Source organism: Gavia stellata, chromosome 18, assembly GCF_030936135.1.
Source record: "Gavia stellata isolate bGavSte3 chromosome 18, bGavSte3.hap2, whole genome shotgun sequence".
Lineage (NCBI taxonomy): Eukaryota > Metazoa > Chordata > Aves > Gaviiformes > Gaviidae > Gavia > Gavia stellata.
The window spans coordinates 9,651,004-9,667,821 of NC_082611.1; the positions used below are offsets into that span (position 1 = coordinate 9,651,004).

At 37.6% G+C, this 16,818-nt stretch overlaps 1 protein-coding gene across 1 annotated transcript; it reads left to right on the forward strand.

The window, feature by feature from the left end:
• Window positions 1–249: 249 nt before the first annotated feature.
• On the forward strand, window positions 250–8,483 carry GPRC5B (G protein-coupled receptor class C group 5 member B). The gene is made up of 3 exons (XM_009816750.2): window positions 250–1,270; window positions 5,859–5,971; window positions 7,416–8,483. Exons 1-3 carry the CDS (start codon window positions 265–267, stop codon window positions 7,458–7,460), a joined length of 1,164 nt encoding a protein of 387 aa, XP_009815052.1. The 5' UTR covers window positions 250–264; the 3' UTR covers window positions 7,461–8,483.
• The last annotated feature ends 8,335 nt before the right edge of the window (window positions 8,484–16,818 follow it).

A 16,818-nucleotide genomic window follows, 5' to 3' on the forward strand; every position in this document is an offset into this window, starting at 1 on the left:
TATTTGCAGGGGCAGTGTTTGGAAATGTTGTTTTCAGTCTGTGCAAACACAGAAATTGGTCCATTTGCATTCTGAGTACAACAGGCAAAAGCAGCTTTCTGGGAGGGCAGCGAATGGGACTTGGGGTAGGCTATGCCAGCTGCAAATCCAGTGCAAAAAAACCAGTAAACATGGGCTATTGACACAAGCGGTGCTTCCAATTGCTGTGAAATCCTCCAAAGGGAACTGTAGCTAAACAGATACTTTGTTGTTTCAGACAGAAAAATGAAAACCCACCCAGCCATTGGTTTCTTCCTCCTCTTCGTGATCAGCTATGGCTCTTCTGAAAACTCAAGTACATCTAGAGGGTGTGGACTGGATCTTCTCCCTCAGTATGTTTACCTGTGCGACCTGGATGCCATCTGGGGAATAGTCGTGGAGGCAGTTGCGGGGGCAGGTGTGCTGACCACATTGCTGCTGATGCTGATTTTGCTGGTAAGGCTGCCCTTCATCAAGGACAAAGAGAAGAAGAGCCCACTGGGAATGCACTTCCTCTTTCTTTTCGGGACTCTCGGACTGTTTGGGCTGACGTTTGCTTTCATCATACAGGAAGATGAAATGGTGTGCTCTACCAGAAGATTTCTATGGGGAGTTATCTTTGCTTTGTGCTTCTCGTGCTTGCTAGCTCAAGCCTGGAGACTTCGTAGACTAGTTCGACATGGGAAGAGTCCATCTGGCTGGCATCTAGCTGGTGTGGCAATCTGCCTGATGCTCGTTCAGGTCGTTATTGCAACCGAGTGGTTAATACTGACAATTGTCAGAGATAACAAGTTGGCCTGCAGCTACGAACCAATGGATTTTGCCATGGCTTTGATTTACGTTATGTTCCTGATGGTATTTACCATGGGATTTTCTCTTTTCACTCTCTGTGGAAAGTTTAAGAAATGGAAGAAAAACGGAGTATGCCTCATTATAACACTTTTTTTTTCCATTCTGATTTGGGTAGCCTGGATGACTATGTACCTCTTTGGTAATGCTGAGCTAAAGAGAAGAGACAAATGGAGTGATCCCACTCTTGCTATTGCACTGGTGTCCAGTGGTTGGGTGTTTGTTATTTTTCATGCCATCCCAGAGGTCCACTGTACCATCCTTCCATCACAGCAGGAAAACACTCCCAATTATTTTGATACTTCACAGCCAAGGATGCGTGAAACTGCTTTTGAGGAAGATATACAGCTTCCTCGGAGCTACATGGAAAATAAAGCCTTTTCAATGGATGAACATAATGCAGGTAAGAATTTACTATAGAGGACTTCTTATATTTTTCTGTAGTAGCCGAGAAAATCATCTGTATGAGACATTTTTCAGGTGTTCAAAACAAGGGTCATTATAAATGCCATATTTTGCACACTACATATTGTCCCTTTTACAATTTTCTTTAAGGTATAACCTGGGGCGGGGGGGAAGTGAAAAAAATGCAATACAGAAAATACATGTGTTTGGTTAAAGTGATTCTTCTGCCAAAAAAATTCACTGTGGAAAAAATAGCATCTACCTTAAAATAGTTTAAATGGTATTTTTTGTCATTATCAGTTAACAACATTTAATACGAAGCATTTTCCAAAAACCCAAGAAAAAAATCAAGTAAGTGCTCTATGTTACAAAATGCTCAGCCTCTTGAGCAACGAAATAATTATTATTCATTATATTCCCATTAAAATGGGATTTAGTGCCACTTTGTGACACTGTGGGGGGAAAAAATGCAAAGTGATGTATAGTCAAGCTCAAAGACAGTCTTTGTTCTGAAGGCTTTAACCTCTGAACAGAGTCTACATAGATAGTTCCAAGGTAATGGTTGCTTTCCTTGTCATAGCTGTTTGGTGACATAGAACAATGTGTGATGACACATCATTAAAATTTGCAATGAAAATGTTTTTAAGTGATTACTGAAAGGGCCACCAACAACTGGTTGCTTAAGACATCCAAACCATTGCTCACCCATATCAGAAAATACACAGGGATGCTTATGTGACCAGCGACGGGAAGCACCAGCCTGGTGGTGTTCTGTAGCGCAGGTTGCAGTCTGGTGCCGTCCCACAGCTGGAGAAAGGATTTCGTTACTAGTCACACTGCTTTTTATTCACTTTAGTTGAGAATTGGACTTGGGTATCGCACCTGATAGTTGCCACACTGCTTTGGCAGCCCCCAAAAGAAGGCTTGGGGCATGTTGTCCAGGCACTTCACCTTCCTATTCATCTTCACATATCTTTGATTTCCTCTGGGTTTGATGCTTCCTCTGGATATAGACGAGACATGGAGGAAAGTAGCACTCTCGTTTGGCACAATGTCAGGTCAGGAAGGCATTTTTCCTCTAAGTGTTTTAGTAGGAACTTTAAAGGTCTCCTCCTAGTATGGAAGCTTTGAACAGAAAGGAGTTAAGTTCTGTGAGTATACGCGAAGGGCAGTGGTAAAACAAACAAAAAAATCTCATGGATAAAAGAATGGTTGTTTATTACTCCTGTTCCAGAGCAGCAGAGGCAGCTTCACGATGGACTGTAAAACCACTCATATATATATATTTTTTTTTACTGTCCTCCATCCCCCATTAAATTAATTTCATAGGAAGGTAACTGCAGTGACTTCAGTGGAGCTATTTCTGACTAAGGCAGATCTAAGAACAAAATTGGATCTTTCACTCTGTATTATTCCCATTCATGCATACATTTTTAAAAAGAACTGTAAGCTCCTTTTTGATCTAATCATTCAGTGATTAAGTTTTTTAGTGAAATAGATGATAGCTATAAAATCATTATAGTGTCTATTATAGTGCAGTTTATGTTCTGTTTTAATCTAGCTGAATCTTATGCAGCATAATACAAAATAGATTGCTTTATCTGATGCCCTTATTAATATTTATCATAATAAATGCATGTCATTTCTATTCCTATGGCATGTGGGAGAAAGATACATACATTTTTAATAAATCAAAATAGATTCATTATTCTTTTGCAGCAGTTCTTTAAGTACAGACTTACGACAACAGGGTTTGGAGGCAAAACTTACTAGTATGGTAGAGACTTAAAGTAAATACAGGTAATAATATTCAAGTCACATATTATGGCTGCTGAAGTGTTAAGTCAGATCACTGTACCGATGGTTGTCAGTGGCTAAGTACCAGGAATCTAGTAGCAATAGGCTCTCTGCAGGTATATAGAGAATGTTCTCTTTTATTCACTTAATTAACCTCAATTCAAGAATTCATCATTAAGAGTTTAGAAATTAAAGGAAGGGTACTTTCTTCAATTATACTTAAGAATGATGTTTAAGAATATAAGATCTACTAGTTGTAAAGTTTTGGAAGACATGATAACCAGAAAACACCTCTTAGTTCCCTGCCCGTAATATTCATTTTAGTAAGTAGTTAGCTTTAAATAGAAAACATGCTTGGATAAGCATATTTTCCATTAATTGTTGTTATTTCCATTAATACTTCTATAAAGTAATTTAGTAACTTTGCTCTTTTTTTTTTTAAGGTTAAAAATTTTAAGCATCATTTTAAGAATCTGAACAACCTTTAAATTACAGGTTCAAACAAGCATATGTTCTCCTAATTTCTCTCTTTCTTGGCAAAATGTAGCTCCAAGTTATACACAACAACAAGAGCTGTTCTGTTCCAGGAATATCATTAAGCATTAATAAAGCAAAAGTATTTTAAAGAAGTCAGTTATTTAAACATCGTTTAAACAACATACTAATCTGGGATTTTAATATGCATATGATAGGTAAGTTGAAATACCTACTTAGAGTTATTTTCATACCTATGTCTTGTAAAAATGTTAATAAAGTATTTAGAAACCCTGGAAAACGGCAACTTGAATGAGTTCTCAGCACTCTCTGGAAGTGCAGTGCACACTAGCAGGGCAACTTCTGTAAGGCAAAGAGAATTTGCCTTATACATGAAAAATCTGGGTGTGAAATGTAGAATGCTACAGCTGTCAAGAAACCCAAGCCTGAGCAGCTCTGGTATTCACTGAATTTCATTTAATAACTTGTAGTACTAAAAGTCACCCTCGGAGCCAATGCTTAAAAACAAAGTTAACAAAATTTAAAATGCTTGTTAAAAGGAGACTTTGACACGACATTTGCTCAAATCTTCTTGGCACTAATTTTTTTTTACCTATACATACTCTATGCAAGTAGATGTATTTAATAGTGATGGAAAAAGTACAAGGAAAAATGCTAAAACTGGTATGAGAAAAAAAATCCAAAATTACTATTGTTAAAAGAATGTTAAAAGAATTTTAGACTTACTGCAATAATAGGGAAGGAAAATTTAGCAATATGAAATTGAATTTACTGGCTCTTTAAGATAATGTTGAAATGTCCATGGAAATTTTGTGTAAATGTTTTGTGTAAATATTTTAATGATATAATGCATGAGGTATTTTATCTTTATGTGTACTAGCAAATACCTGAGCAATCATTTGTGCTTAACACACAATAAGAAGCCAAACTACAAAGAAAGAATACTACTGACCCTGACATGGTTAACTATAAAATACAAAATATATAATTCTACTTCAGGCATTTTCATCTTTTGTCCTCCCAGTGTTCTGCAAAAATACCTAATTTTAAAATACAGAGCAAGTGAGGGTCTGTGTGCATCTGACGTCAACAACTGAGCATTTGCAGGGCTGGATTTCTAAATTTCTGTGCTAAACCAATACTGTTCTTCATCCCTGTGCACAACTCCCAAAGAGAGGAGTGGCAGTGGGTAAAGGACAGCATAAGGCAGTAGGATCCATTTAAATCTTGTGTCACACAGTGTAACTATATTAAATCCCGGCTACATTGAAGTCTATGCTGAAATTCTTGTAAACTTCAGCTTATTCACAATTTCAGCCAGAGAGTGTAGAATTGTAATTTGAATTAAAGCTAAGAGAAATTCTTGCCCCAGGTGCCTGAACCAGGCGTGTTCCTATTTACCAGCTCACAGATGCGTATTGCCCATTGTAACCATGCAACTCGCATGGATAAATGAGCTCTGTGCCCTGGCCGCATCTGAATTCAGTGAAGCCCTTATTTACCCCCGAAGTAAAAAGAGAGTTTGTATGTGCCAATCCCCCCCACTGGTTTAGAGAGAAAGAAGCATATCCCTAATGGTGCATATCTCTCATTCAGAATATACATCTTGAACCCAAACTTGTGCTAAAATTAATGGAGAGACTGATGTATTTCTGGTATAGACATTCAGAAGGACAACCAGCATCTTCTCTTTTGCTTCAGTCATTTGCCATGTTTAAGCTATTTGAAAGCAATATTCGTATTTCTAGTTTCTCAGAGTAAATATAATCTGAAACATCTGGAAAATCCTTATATGCTAGTCATGCTGAAGTAATGCTCAGGGGGGTTGTGAGCATGCTTACTGGCTCGAGCAATGTTTTGGATCCCTGTCCTCTGAATTTGATAGAAAGCAAAATGTAATATGATTTTACTTAACCCCACAGTATCCAGACCAATACAGCAAGCACTTTGCAAAATACGTTGCGCAAGATACGTCAAAGGTTTGGTGATTGAAGACATTTAGCTCCTATTGAGACGAGACTAAGCAAACTTCAAAAACTTGATTCCAGTAAATTTTTTCCCATTCCACAGCAAACAGTTAATTTACATAAAACTGATTCTTCCAACTGATCCCCAACGATGTAAGACAAACTGCTGTTCAAAAGCAATGTGAAAACTGGTATGGCAGCGTGAAAGTTAAAATCAATGGCAAAGTTCCCAATAGCTAAACTGGAAGCAAGATACTTTTATGATTTCAAAGGAGATGCACAGCATTAATTGTGTTCCTAAGAACAATCTTTCTTTTCTAAACACAGCGCTAAGAACGGCAGGATTTCGAAATGGCAGTTTGGGAAGCCGACCTAGTGCTCCTTTTAGAAGCAATGTTTATCAGCCAACTGAGATGGCAGTTGTGCTAAATGGTGGGACTGTAAGTATCAAATTGTGATGATTTAAGAAATCTTTGATATGCACTGATATATACAACCACTACTAATTGAAAAACCTGCTTTTAGCTTATTCACAGGAGGGGGGAAGGCTATAAGTGAAAATTCGGGCAGCAAGTATGCATGTAATGCTTCCCTTCTCTCTAGAAAAGATGTAATTACAAAGTATTTTGCATTTCTTTACTTGGCCGTTCACATTTTGCAGTGTAGTTTGAGTGAACCAAGTTCTTTGGTGAGACTACATATTCAGTGGCCTTTCAAATTACATTTGTTAAGGTATTTAACATAACTATTAAGTGACACAGTTTCCAACTTGATTTTTTTTTTTTTCAAGATGATGTGAGTCACACAAATGTCTACAGGCCAGTACATTACTTTAAATAAGAATCACTGTTGCAGATAGTGGTGGTCTCTCGCGTATCTTCCATTTTCTTGTAAAATGTATGTAATTCTTTGTAAGTAAGTTACAGATGTGTGTGCCTCTGGGAAATGGATTTATAAAAGAGGAATATAGACTATTTTAATGTTAATAGCATTGCTTTTTCTTTCTTAGACAATAGTTTGGCATGCCATTCTTTGATAGACCTGTTTTTCTGCAGCCTGGTTGTTGTAAGAATGGCTTAGTGATCTGATGCCAAACAGACTTTCTAAATGTTTTTCACATGATGTGTAATTTGCACTTGAAGACATTTCATATAGCAGGCATACTGTTGAAAAAGAAGACTTTTCATCCCCATATTTTCCATGCATACCTACATGCTTCTTAAAAATCTACCCATGAGCCAGTTTCTACTCATGTGAGTTGGGTTTTCTTTATTTTGAATCATGAGCTGATTCCATAACTCAACCTCTACATTTAAAACCAAGTAACGTGAACTGATTGCAGGTTTCTTTTTGTTTTTAATTAAGTAAAGTTTTGGTTGATTTTAGTGAACAAGAGGGACTAGATACAAGGATTCTCCTGTGTGGGTAAGACAGTGGGAAACACATCAACTTGAATAAAACGAAAAGTCTTGTGCTTTGCTGTCAGTAATGAATAGCATCCTTCAGACGTTAGGATTCGTCTATGCCTGATGCTTGAATTCATCTATGCCTATGTTTTCTGATACCAGAATATGCAGCTCAGGAAAAAGGCACTTTAGGGATGAGAAGCTAGACAATTTGGTTTTTTGTTTGTTTTGCTTTGTTTTGAGGTGGATACAAAGCTCAATGGAGAACATCAGATAGTAAAATGGGAGCTTAATGTGTATATATAGTCACGGTTTTTACAGAGAGGTAAATGCACTGTATGGGTGGAGGATGAGTTTCTTTGTATCACCTTGCTCTGGAACTACTGTCGGGAAAGCTGTCATGTACATGCAGCATGATAACACTGATTTTTGAACAGACTAGATCTCTCAGTTATGGGTTTATTATCCTTATTTCCAGATACCAACTGCTCCGCCAAGTTACACTGGACGACACCTCTGGTGAAAGGCTGTAGGCTGTAGAGAATAAGAATCCTTGTTGCAGATGTTGTTCCCTGGCAGTGTGTCTTTGAGGGAGGAATCCATAACAGTACCAGAACAAAGCAACAAAACATCCAAGAGCTTTCGAAATCCTACAGAGGATTTTGTCTAAATGTGAACACCATTGAACTGATAAGATAATTGCAAAAACAAAATTGTAAAACTGAAGCTGAATCTAATACAAAACAGAAGTAGGCACACCTTAAATTGGAAGAGGGGGATATTGTATTCTGAAATGTAAGATATTCTCTCGTCTGTAACTAGTGTGCGAGGCAAGCCTGGTTTTGTTGGTTGCCAGTTGCTTGCAAAATACCCCCCGCTCACCTAAACTTAATTCATGTTGCCACAAGAGATTGCCACTACAGTGTGAAAACATGCAGGATTTCTTTCCATTTTGCTCCTTTTCCCTTCATTTCAAACATCATGAAAAGCACCTTGTCTGCTTCATTATCTAACTGTACTGTACAGTCACGTAGCATCATGTGTAGTCAAGCATTGTCACACTGTGGCAACTAAATTACCATTACACTGTAGGCTGATACTCTTCTCTTTAAAAAATTGGTGTAGGAAATACAGTTCTGGAGGGATGAAAGGTCTATGCATGTTTCATGTGAGTTATGGAGCTTCTTGAGACAGAGAGACAAAGCGTAGGTCCAGCACAGAGGCAGCTCTCCTCGGCTGCGCGGGATCGATTCCCCGTTATTCCAGCCTCAACCCCGGGTGCGAGCAAAGAGCTGCGCGCTCTCACATCTCCTACAGAGGAAGCCGTTAAGTGGAACTTTGGAGGGATATACTTTTGCAAAGACTTAGCTGGGGAGAGAACGTGACTCGAGGTTGCCAGAAGGAGTTCGTTGTGATGGTGGATCAAAGGCAACCCACTGTTCCGCCCTGGCCAGCCTGTTCTAATGGGCTGATCTTGGCTAGCAGGAATGCGGTGGCAGCTGGGCAGTACTGACCACCTTTCAGGAGAAACTCAGCAGCAGATAGGGTCAAGACCTCCCTTTCTACTCCCTGTTCATATGAGTAGTCCTCTTGACTGCAGTTGTTTGTGCATTTAAATGTGGTTGTGCATTTTAGTGCCTAGCTAGTAGAATCTCCGTGCTGGAGGTGGTTTGTTGTTGTTTTTGGTTTTTTAAGGTGGTTTCTTCCCTACTCCTCCCCCCCCTCCACTTTTTTGAGTTGATATAAGGTAGACTTTCTCAAAGCTTTTTATCTTTGTTTTCTCCAGGTTATTTAAAAGGTTCCCATTGCCCATTGTTTGTGCCATGGTTTTTCATTATGTTTAAGCAATCATTCCTTTATTTAACATTTAATACATATCGGACATTGAAAACATCATTGTATCCTCACTGTTTGGCCAATGTTAATCTTAGCTTTCCTCGATACTAAAAGCTAATTGTTTTTACTTGAGGGCATAGGAAATGTATAACAATTAAACTTTGCATATGCTATAATAAAAATATATATTTTCAAACTAAAAAAATATAATCTACAAATAACCGAATAGCTTAGTAGCTTCACAGAAAGAAGTTACTTGCTGTATACTGCAAGAGAAAGACAAGCTTTTTATTTTTCAAGTCTTCCTGATTCTTCACGTACCTCCATTTCTACTGAATTAGGAACCTAGTCCTGCAGACTTGTAGTCCCGTCGACACCAGTAGGTCTACATACAGGTACAGAGGCTGCAAGACCAGTCCCTAAGTGTTGCACACAGATATGTGTATATATATATATATATATGGAAAAAATATATATTGCCATTCTTGCCATGATCATCTTATGGGGTTTTATTTCAAAGCCCTTCTCTTCCAGAAGCAATGTTTTTCTGTCATGCATGAGTAAAGGAGTATGTTAGCTCACCCCTGCCCATCCCTCCTTGAGGCAAAGGAAGCATGTGCTTATTTTGGAGATTGCTTATTTTATTTTGTAAGTAACTAGATGGCCTTAGTAACCAAGTAGGGTAGGGGTGGATATTGCATGCTATCCAGCGACTTAGAAATACATTTTGCTTGTTTTAAGCAAAGCTTTGATCAAATAAGATGATAGTATTTAAGATAATGATAGTTACCCAGAAGATGCATAATTTGGAACAATGAAAAACCTATTACCATCACTTGGCCTGCAGAATTTTGCTTTGAAAAACCAATTAAAAAAAAAAAACCAAAACAACCCTCATAAAACTCTATTGCAACATCATGTAAGATGACCATGGCATAAATGGTAGGACAGCTTTCTTTTTAAAAGTTTATCATGCTATAACCAAGATTTATGAATTATAATACACATTTTACAGACCTTGGACAAAATCTGTACAAGATATAGTTATCTTAAGAAACATTTTTTTCTTTTTCTAGATGTGACTGAATTGATAAATAGAGTTCCCAATCCTGCTCCTGATGAAGTTGTTTGGAATTTGAGGCCTTATCCAAAGATATGGCCAGATCCTACAAACTGCTACTCATGTGACTAGTCTCATTGGGTTAGTCATGTGGACTATTCACAAAATTAAAAATTAGCAGGATTGGGTTTCATTTGTGGTGGTGAAGGTGTGGCAATAGATTAGAAGGGTCTTTATTTTCCAACTTTATACAATTAGTAATGAGCAACTTTTTTTTTTGTAAGAAGTCACTAGTCTGTGATGTAAAATGCCCCAAATAAAACTGTAATTGAAGAAAGGCACCTTTATGTTAACTTATATTTTTGTTACAGTAAACAAATTGTTTACTTTTGCCTTTTACGAAAGTTATCTAGAATGTAGAGCATCTGTGAACAACATAAGTAGTAAGTAAGCACAAGCCTTTCGCAGTTCAGTTAATTATTATAATTAGCTTTTATACTATAAAAGCTACTATGTTGTCCCTTGATGGTGACGTGCCCATGGTGTTTCCATGCAGAAAAATGAAATCGTAAAGCATCTGAAAAAACTATTACCGAAACAAGATTTATAATAACTGGCTTTTGATCAATGGCTGGAAAAAAGTTCAAAGCCATACTTTACAGATCCTGTCCTGCTTTCAGATGAGTTGAGGGTGTTTGACACTTGTCAGAAAATATGTAGTGTCTTCAGAAGAACACTCTCAATACATACAGTTGTTTCTGTAAACAAGGTACCTGAAATACTATCGAACTAGATGTTTCTGTTTTTAGTGTAAACACAGGCATCTTGGTTGGCTTTGTTTGAGCTTGATGCCTTGGGTCTAACCAAAGGCCATGCAAAAGGGAGCATTGTAGCTTTTATAATAAAGCAATTGGACTATTCTACCAACTTACAGGATTACAAAGCAGGTGCTTTTTATTAATTGATGAGAGCTAAAGCTCATTTTTGATAGATAATATATATTTATTAAATGTATTAATGTGTGTTTTATAACGTACCCTTTTTTCCGCTGATTGTTGCATACTGGTATCTTATTAAGTACATCTTTAAAGGATTTTCAAGACAATCAATGTGTACCATGATGACTGTACATAAGGATACAAAATTACAGAGGTTGTAAAGCATGGGCAAATGTTTTATTTTCAAAATGCTGTTCTTAACGAGAATAAAGGCTTTACTATTTACTTACAATGTTTGTGTTAACTTGGTGTTAAAATCCACCTACAGTTTTTCCATTACACTAAACTAATGGTGCTACAGACAGCATCGTCCTGTGGTGATACTGTGGGTGCAATTCTGCAATATAAACTAAGTTAAGCTCAAGGAAACCAGCTCCTAGAGGCTAGGGCCACATTCCCACATTTACCTTTAGCTCTAGCACCTATCAAACCCACGGTGAGCCAGTCATGGAGCTAAGTAGCCAAACTCTTAACAGTACAAGTAATTTTTTTTTTCCAGTTGGCTCAGCAGTTTCCTGTACTGGCTCAGTTGCTAGTGCTTGTGAAAAGGAGGGGATAGGATCATACCGTGTGGCTGAAGAATGCAGGGTGAGAGTTTTTTTCTTCAAATGGTTTGATTTTCCTGATCTGGTGCAACAACCACCATCACCAACCAGGAAAAAAATGAGGGGTGGGTACTGGTATAACAGCAAAGACAAAGTCCGTGTAAGTGATGGAAGAAATCCATGTTGAACCACAGCAAGAGCTAGAGGGTATCCATGTTTTATCATGCTTTCATTCAAAACAACTAGACCTTTGTTTGACTTGTATGGAATTAGTAGTAGAACTGCAACTATCTTCTCTAATTGTGAAATTATAAAGGCCTAAATAGAACTATGCTTGACAAGACTGAGTTAAAAAAATAATGAGGGCTCCTTAGCAGGGGGCCCAATCTGATTCTTATTCTGCTTGCACCTTACGTAAGTAAGTACACATACACAAGATCGCTGAAAATGCTATCACTGTGATCTTACTTTACACTTTCCCAGCACATGTGCTAAGTGATAACAAAAGGGCCTTTGACTTTTTTTGCCCTGCAGAAATGCAGAGCAGTCCTAGCTCTCATTGCCTTCAGTTGGAATTGCAGAGGCACAGTGTTTCTGAAAATTAGACCGTTATGAACAGAGCCTGGATTTTTGTAAATTTTCACAGCTCTGCAGAAATCAGTAAAGCTACTCCAGTTTATACTAAATGAACATTTTTGCCATAGTTTTAACATTTGCCTACATGTGGATGTAACCCCATTTAATTCATCCAGAGTTTTGTCCTTGTCAGAAAAGCTTGCAAGTGAGCAGTCAGAACACAAGATAAACACAGACTTAAAATTTTTGGCTAAATGTGCACAATTCCATCTGTTTTAACAGAATTGTGCTCACTTACACTACGATTGAATTTTGTCTTGGCATGCAGGGTCCTTACATAATCTCCCTTTGATTTACAACACCTCACATGTAAAAGTGAAACTGTAATCCTAAGAGTGTTTCTAAATCAGTGCCACAAAGTTTAGTCCATGAGGTCTGTGTTTTGTGATATTGGTGAGAAAACTAAAATTGAGATGTTGAATGATTTTGTGCATGCTCTTCTGAGTCTTCCGATTTGCTTCCCACTGCAACCATACAAAATAAAACATTAAATACTTAACGTTCCAAAACATCCACAGAAACAAAAAAGTAAACATCCATACTTCCACAGCAAATAAATACTCTTTCAATAAATAAATAAAAATCACCCACCCACCCCAAAAGACCTATTTCTTCTATGCATGGTATTTTTTTGTTTTGACACAGCTTCAGCACTCAGATAGTTGTACACAGTTCTCAGTGACATCTGTGGGAGTTGTGCATGTGTAGCTGAGGGCAGAGTTGTTTGCTAGTAAGAAGTTATTGGATTGTTCAAAAAAATGAAAGCAGCTCTTTGAGGTTTTTGCTTTGAAGAATTTTCAATTAAAAGTCAGTGATGAAGTCATACAGTTCACCTAGTATATAAATATATTTTTGTCATTTAGGACAACAAGCAAGGTCAATAAAGAATAGTTTTTCTATGTCTCAGTGGAAAGAAGAATGTTATCCATGTGATTGCAAAGGGTCTGCCAAATGGGAAAAAATCAGTCAAACAAAGAGCACAGGGTTGCTTGCTGGAATAAACAATTCTAAATGAACAAAAGCTCTGCATAAAAGTAAAATGTCCCACCCCCTAGTGAAAGCTGTTTTCAAAGCTCTGTATTCTTTCAGAGTGCTGTAATACAGATTAACCTAATGTTTTTCTTCTGCTGATACAATAGTCTGGTTCCTCAGTCTACTTCTGTGATTTCAGCTGTCATTCTGTTCTTAATATTTTAATATTTTACAAACTGCCTTTTAACTTATCAAGATAAAAATCTGTTTTCCTACTCCCTACGCTTCAGAAGATGCATCTGTACCATACACCTTTCACATCAAGCAAGTTTGTTAGGAGATTTATATATAAAAGTTACGCTAGAGGCAAAGAAGGCCAAATAAGCCCCAAAAAATCCCCTTTTGTACACACAGTTTCAGGAGAGCTTAGTTACCCTTCGAAGGCATGCAACTGAAAACCAGCAAACAAAATCCTCTTGGTACGTACCCAGAATACCGGACTGCAACAGGCCCATGTGCTAATTTAAGGTGCTCAGTGTGCTACCAGCCTGGAAGATCTCAGCTCAAGAAAACATACAGGAAAAGTGATGTATGATGATGAGGAACACAGAACCTCAGAAACCCAAAATATGACTGCAGTGGCAGGATACGCCCTATGTTCTACAACGGTCAAGGCAATAATACGCCCAGTGCCTTGCTGGCACGCGACCCTTCTGGATTTTAGGGCTTTTGTTTGTCCAGCTGGTAAGGAGAAAAATCAGAGTGGATTAAATATCCCCTGTGACTGTGAATGTCCCACATAGAAAATACTAACTATTGTGTTGGATTTTATCTAATATTCCTTGATGTGATGAGGCTGGCCTTTGCAAATATTTCATAAAAATTGCAACAAGTTCAAAAACCCCAGGGCTCACACACACTGTTTCACATTAAAATGAGTAGGTGTTTTAGGTAGCTGCTGGCAGTGCTTTTAGTCAGCAGCATCCATGTCTTACCATAACCTGTGTTACTTAAGCATAACAATTTCAAATCACATCACACTAACCAGGAAACACGGGTTGTCAGCATGAATCTGGATTTCAGGCAGTTACTTAAACAGTTTTTGACATATACTTGCTTCGTATGCAGATAGAAAAGTAAGATGTCCTCAGGATTCAGATAAGCTGGGAAGTTGGGGAAAGTTGCCTGGCTAAGTCTTTTCACTAGAAATTTCCATTGGAAAAATGTATTTTTCAGGCTGTGACACCTCAAACTGAACTAACTTGCTTAAAATAATTTTGAAATGCCTAAGGAAGATGTTTAGTTAGTATATTAGCATAGCTCCCATGAAGTTCAGAACAACTTATACTAGCTGATAATCCAGCCCATTTCTTTCAGTCAACACATGTATAAAAGCAATGAATAGTGTAAATGTCAATATGAACAACTAGCTTACAACCATGCCATTCATATGCTGAATTTGAACCACTTCAGTCTTAGGAGTCCTATCATTTGTTCAACAGAGCAAGAGAAAGACCCATTTCTATTTTCAGTTGCATTTAAAAAAAAATAATAAAAGTTGAACTTCAACAGCAGAGTTCCCATTTTATCTCTCTATGTCCCTACTCACTGTGTGCAATTATGCTGGCAGATTCCTACCATTGCAGAACTGTGATTCTACTGCAATGGAGACGATCTCTTTTTCTTTACAGACATTTCCTGCATGCTGGAGAAAGGTGTATGGACATAACCAGGCAGAACAAACTGCTTGAGGATGCCAGTGATGCAGTGGCGATTGCAACTGTGCACTGCTGCCAGTCACAGAGCAATGCCAAGAAAACCATTCTCACAGGAGGCTGCATTCAGCTCCCATGAAAATTACAAACACCTTAACTCCCAAGATGTTTGTGTAACAGAATGTGTGAAAATTATGTACAGAGAATGCATAATCACTAATTTAAGGAGGTGCAACATTAAGATTTAAATAGAAGTAACACAATCATAATCATTGGTAGCATGATCACAGTATTTCGTAACATCGGCTCCTCTTTTAAGTCCTGAGACATAGAGCAACTGAGGCCCTTAAGTGCTATGACAGTGTTAAGTAAAAAAAAAAAATCTCACATCTCACTTATTTCCAGTATTATGGTTTCTATCTATATAGGTCATTGTTAGCACTATGTTTCAGTCTTCATACTCTTATTTTTTAATACAGAGTGAACCTGATTAAACTATGCTTTAGTCACGTGCATGTCCTAAATCATAGGACACTATAACCGTCACTACACTAACAAGCACTAGTGGAGACTGTGATTAATTACCTTGGAAGTGAGGTGGGGGTTGCTCTGAAGAGTTTAGCACAACTGTTAACTGTTATTTTTGACTTGCTACTCCTACTATAATAAAGTTATCTATTAGTTTGTATGCCACATTCCTTGGAAATGCAGCTCATTTGACATAGTTTATCATGTATGCGTTGCAATGTTGAGGCACAGATGATGGCTAAAGGAAGCACTGGCTTCCAATGTATTTGGATGTACTGTTTGGTCAGCTCCTGGGAGTGGGGTATGCAAAAATCTGCAAAACTCCTATGAGCCATCTGAGGACTGGCCTTTGTCCTATTTATGTATGCATTAAGTTCAAACATCTTTACCAACTATTTTGGATAACAGAGACAATTTTCCCTCATCTTAATGCACTAATACAGAATCAGGACTGATGTTCTGGTTTGAGGCTTGGTTGTTTCAGCACAACAGCGAACAAACTATGACCTACTTTATACACTACTGTATAGTACAGCTGGTTTGTGACAGTAGCTTATGAAAGGTTTATACACCCACACTATTTTGTTTAAATCGTAAGAATGCTGAGAATTACATTTAGTAATTTAAACAGTTGAAAACAGTAATGAAAAATACCATCAACTCAGACTATAAGAAGATGAAAATCCATTAAAGAAAATCTATTGGAATAACTTATTAGCAGGCGCTTAGAGTATAATATATATATAGAAAGGAGTTTCACCCTAGCCTTCCAATGAAATGCCAAAGAAGCCTAAACATGAAATTGGAGCCACCAGCAATCTGTCTGAAATAAGACCTGACTTTTAAAGAGACAGTTCTTTATAAAGTGTGTATAATTTTAGCTTCTTACTACTGGAAGTCAACATGTAGGCAATTATTAGTGAAACCTTTCACTTCAGGAAATCTTCAGTCACTAGTGATAGGAAAATGGTGTATTGAAAACAGATACATTAAACAAACAAACAAAAAATAAACTGGAAATTATTCCCATAGACATGCCTGTTACTCATGAATCTCAAATGGAACTGTCAGAGGATCACTCATCAGAAGAGGCTTCTGCAAAATGGATATATACAAGTGACAGGACAAACTTAATACTCCAAATCAGCAACAGAGTTTGTAAAATGCTTAGTCTTGCCTCCATGACTTCAGAGAGTAAACAATTTCAGGGCATTTTTTAATTCATTTAGGATTAGATTAGGGAAGCAAGAGCTGACATACAGGAGACTCCCAAACACCAACATCCAGTAATGGAGATGGGAAAAGAGGCCTGAAAGATCTCTAGCAGAATTTGTTTGTGCAATGCACGATTCTTTCCTAACATTTTGGCAGAAAGATTAAGAATTCATTTAGATATATCTGGATGGCATTGTTACAATTCAAGGTGTACAAAGAGAAAAAAATATTGGAAGATACAAGCATTAGACTAGATGAACAACTGACATGAACACCTGACTTTAGGAGGGAACAAACTACACAGAATTAGATACACTGGAGACTGTATTGCTACTGATTATCCAAGTGTCCTCCAAATCATTCAGTGACCTGAGAT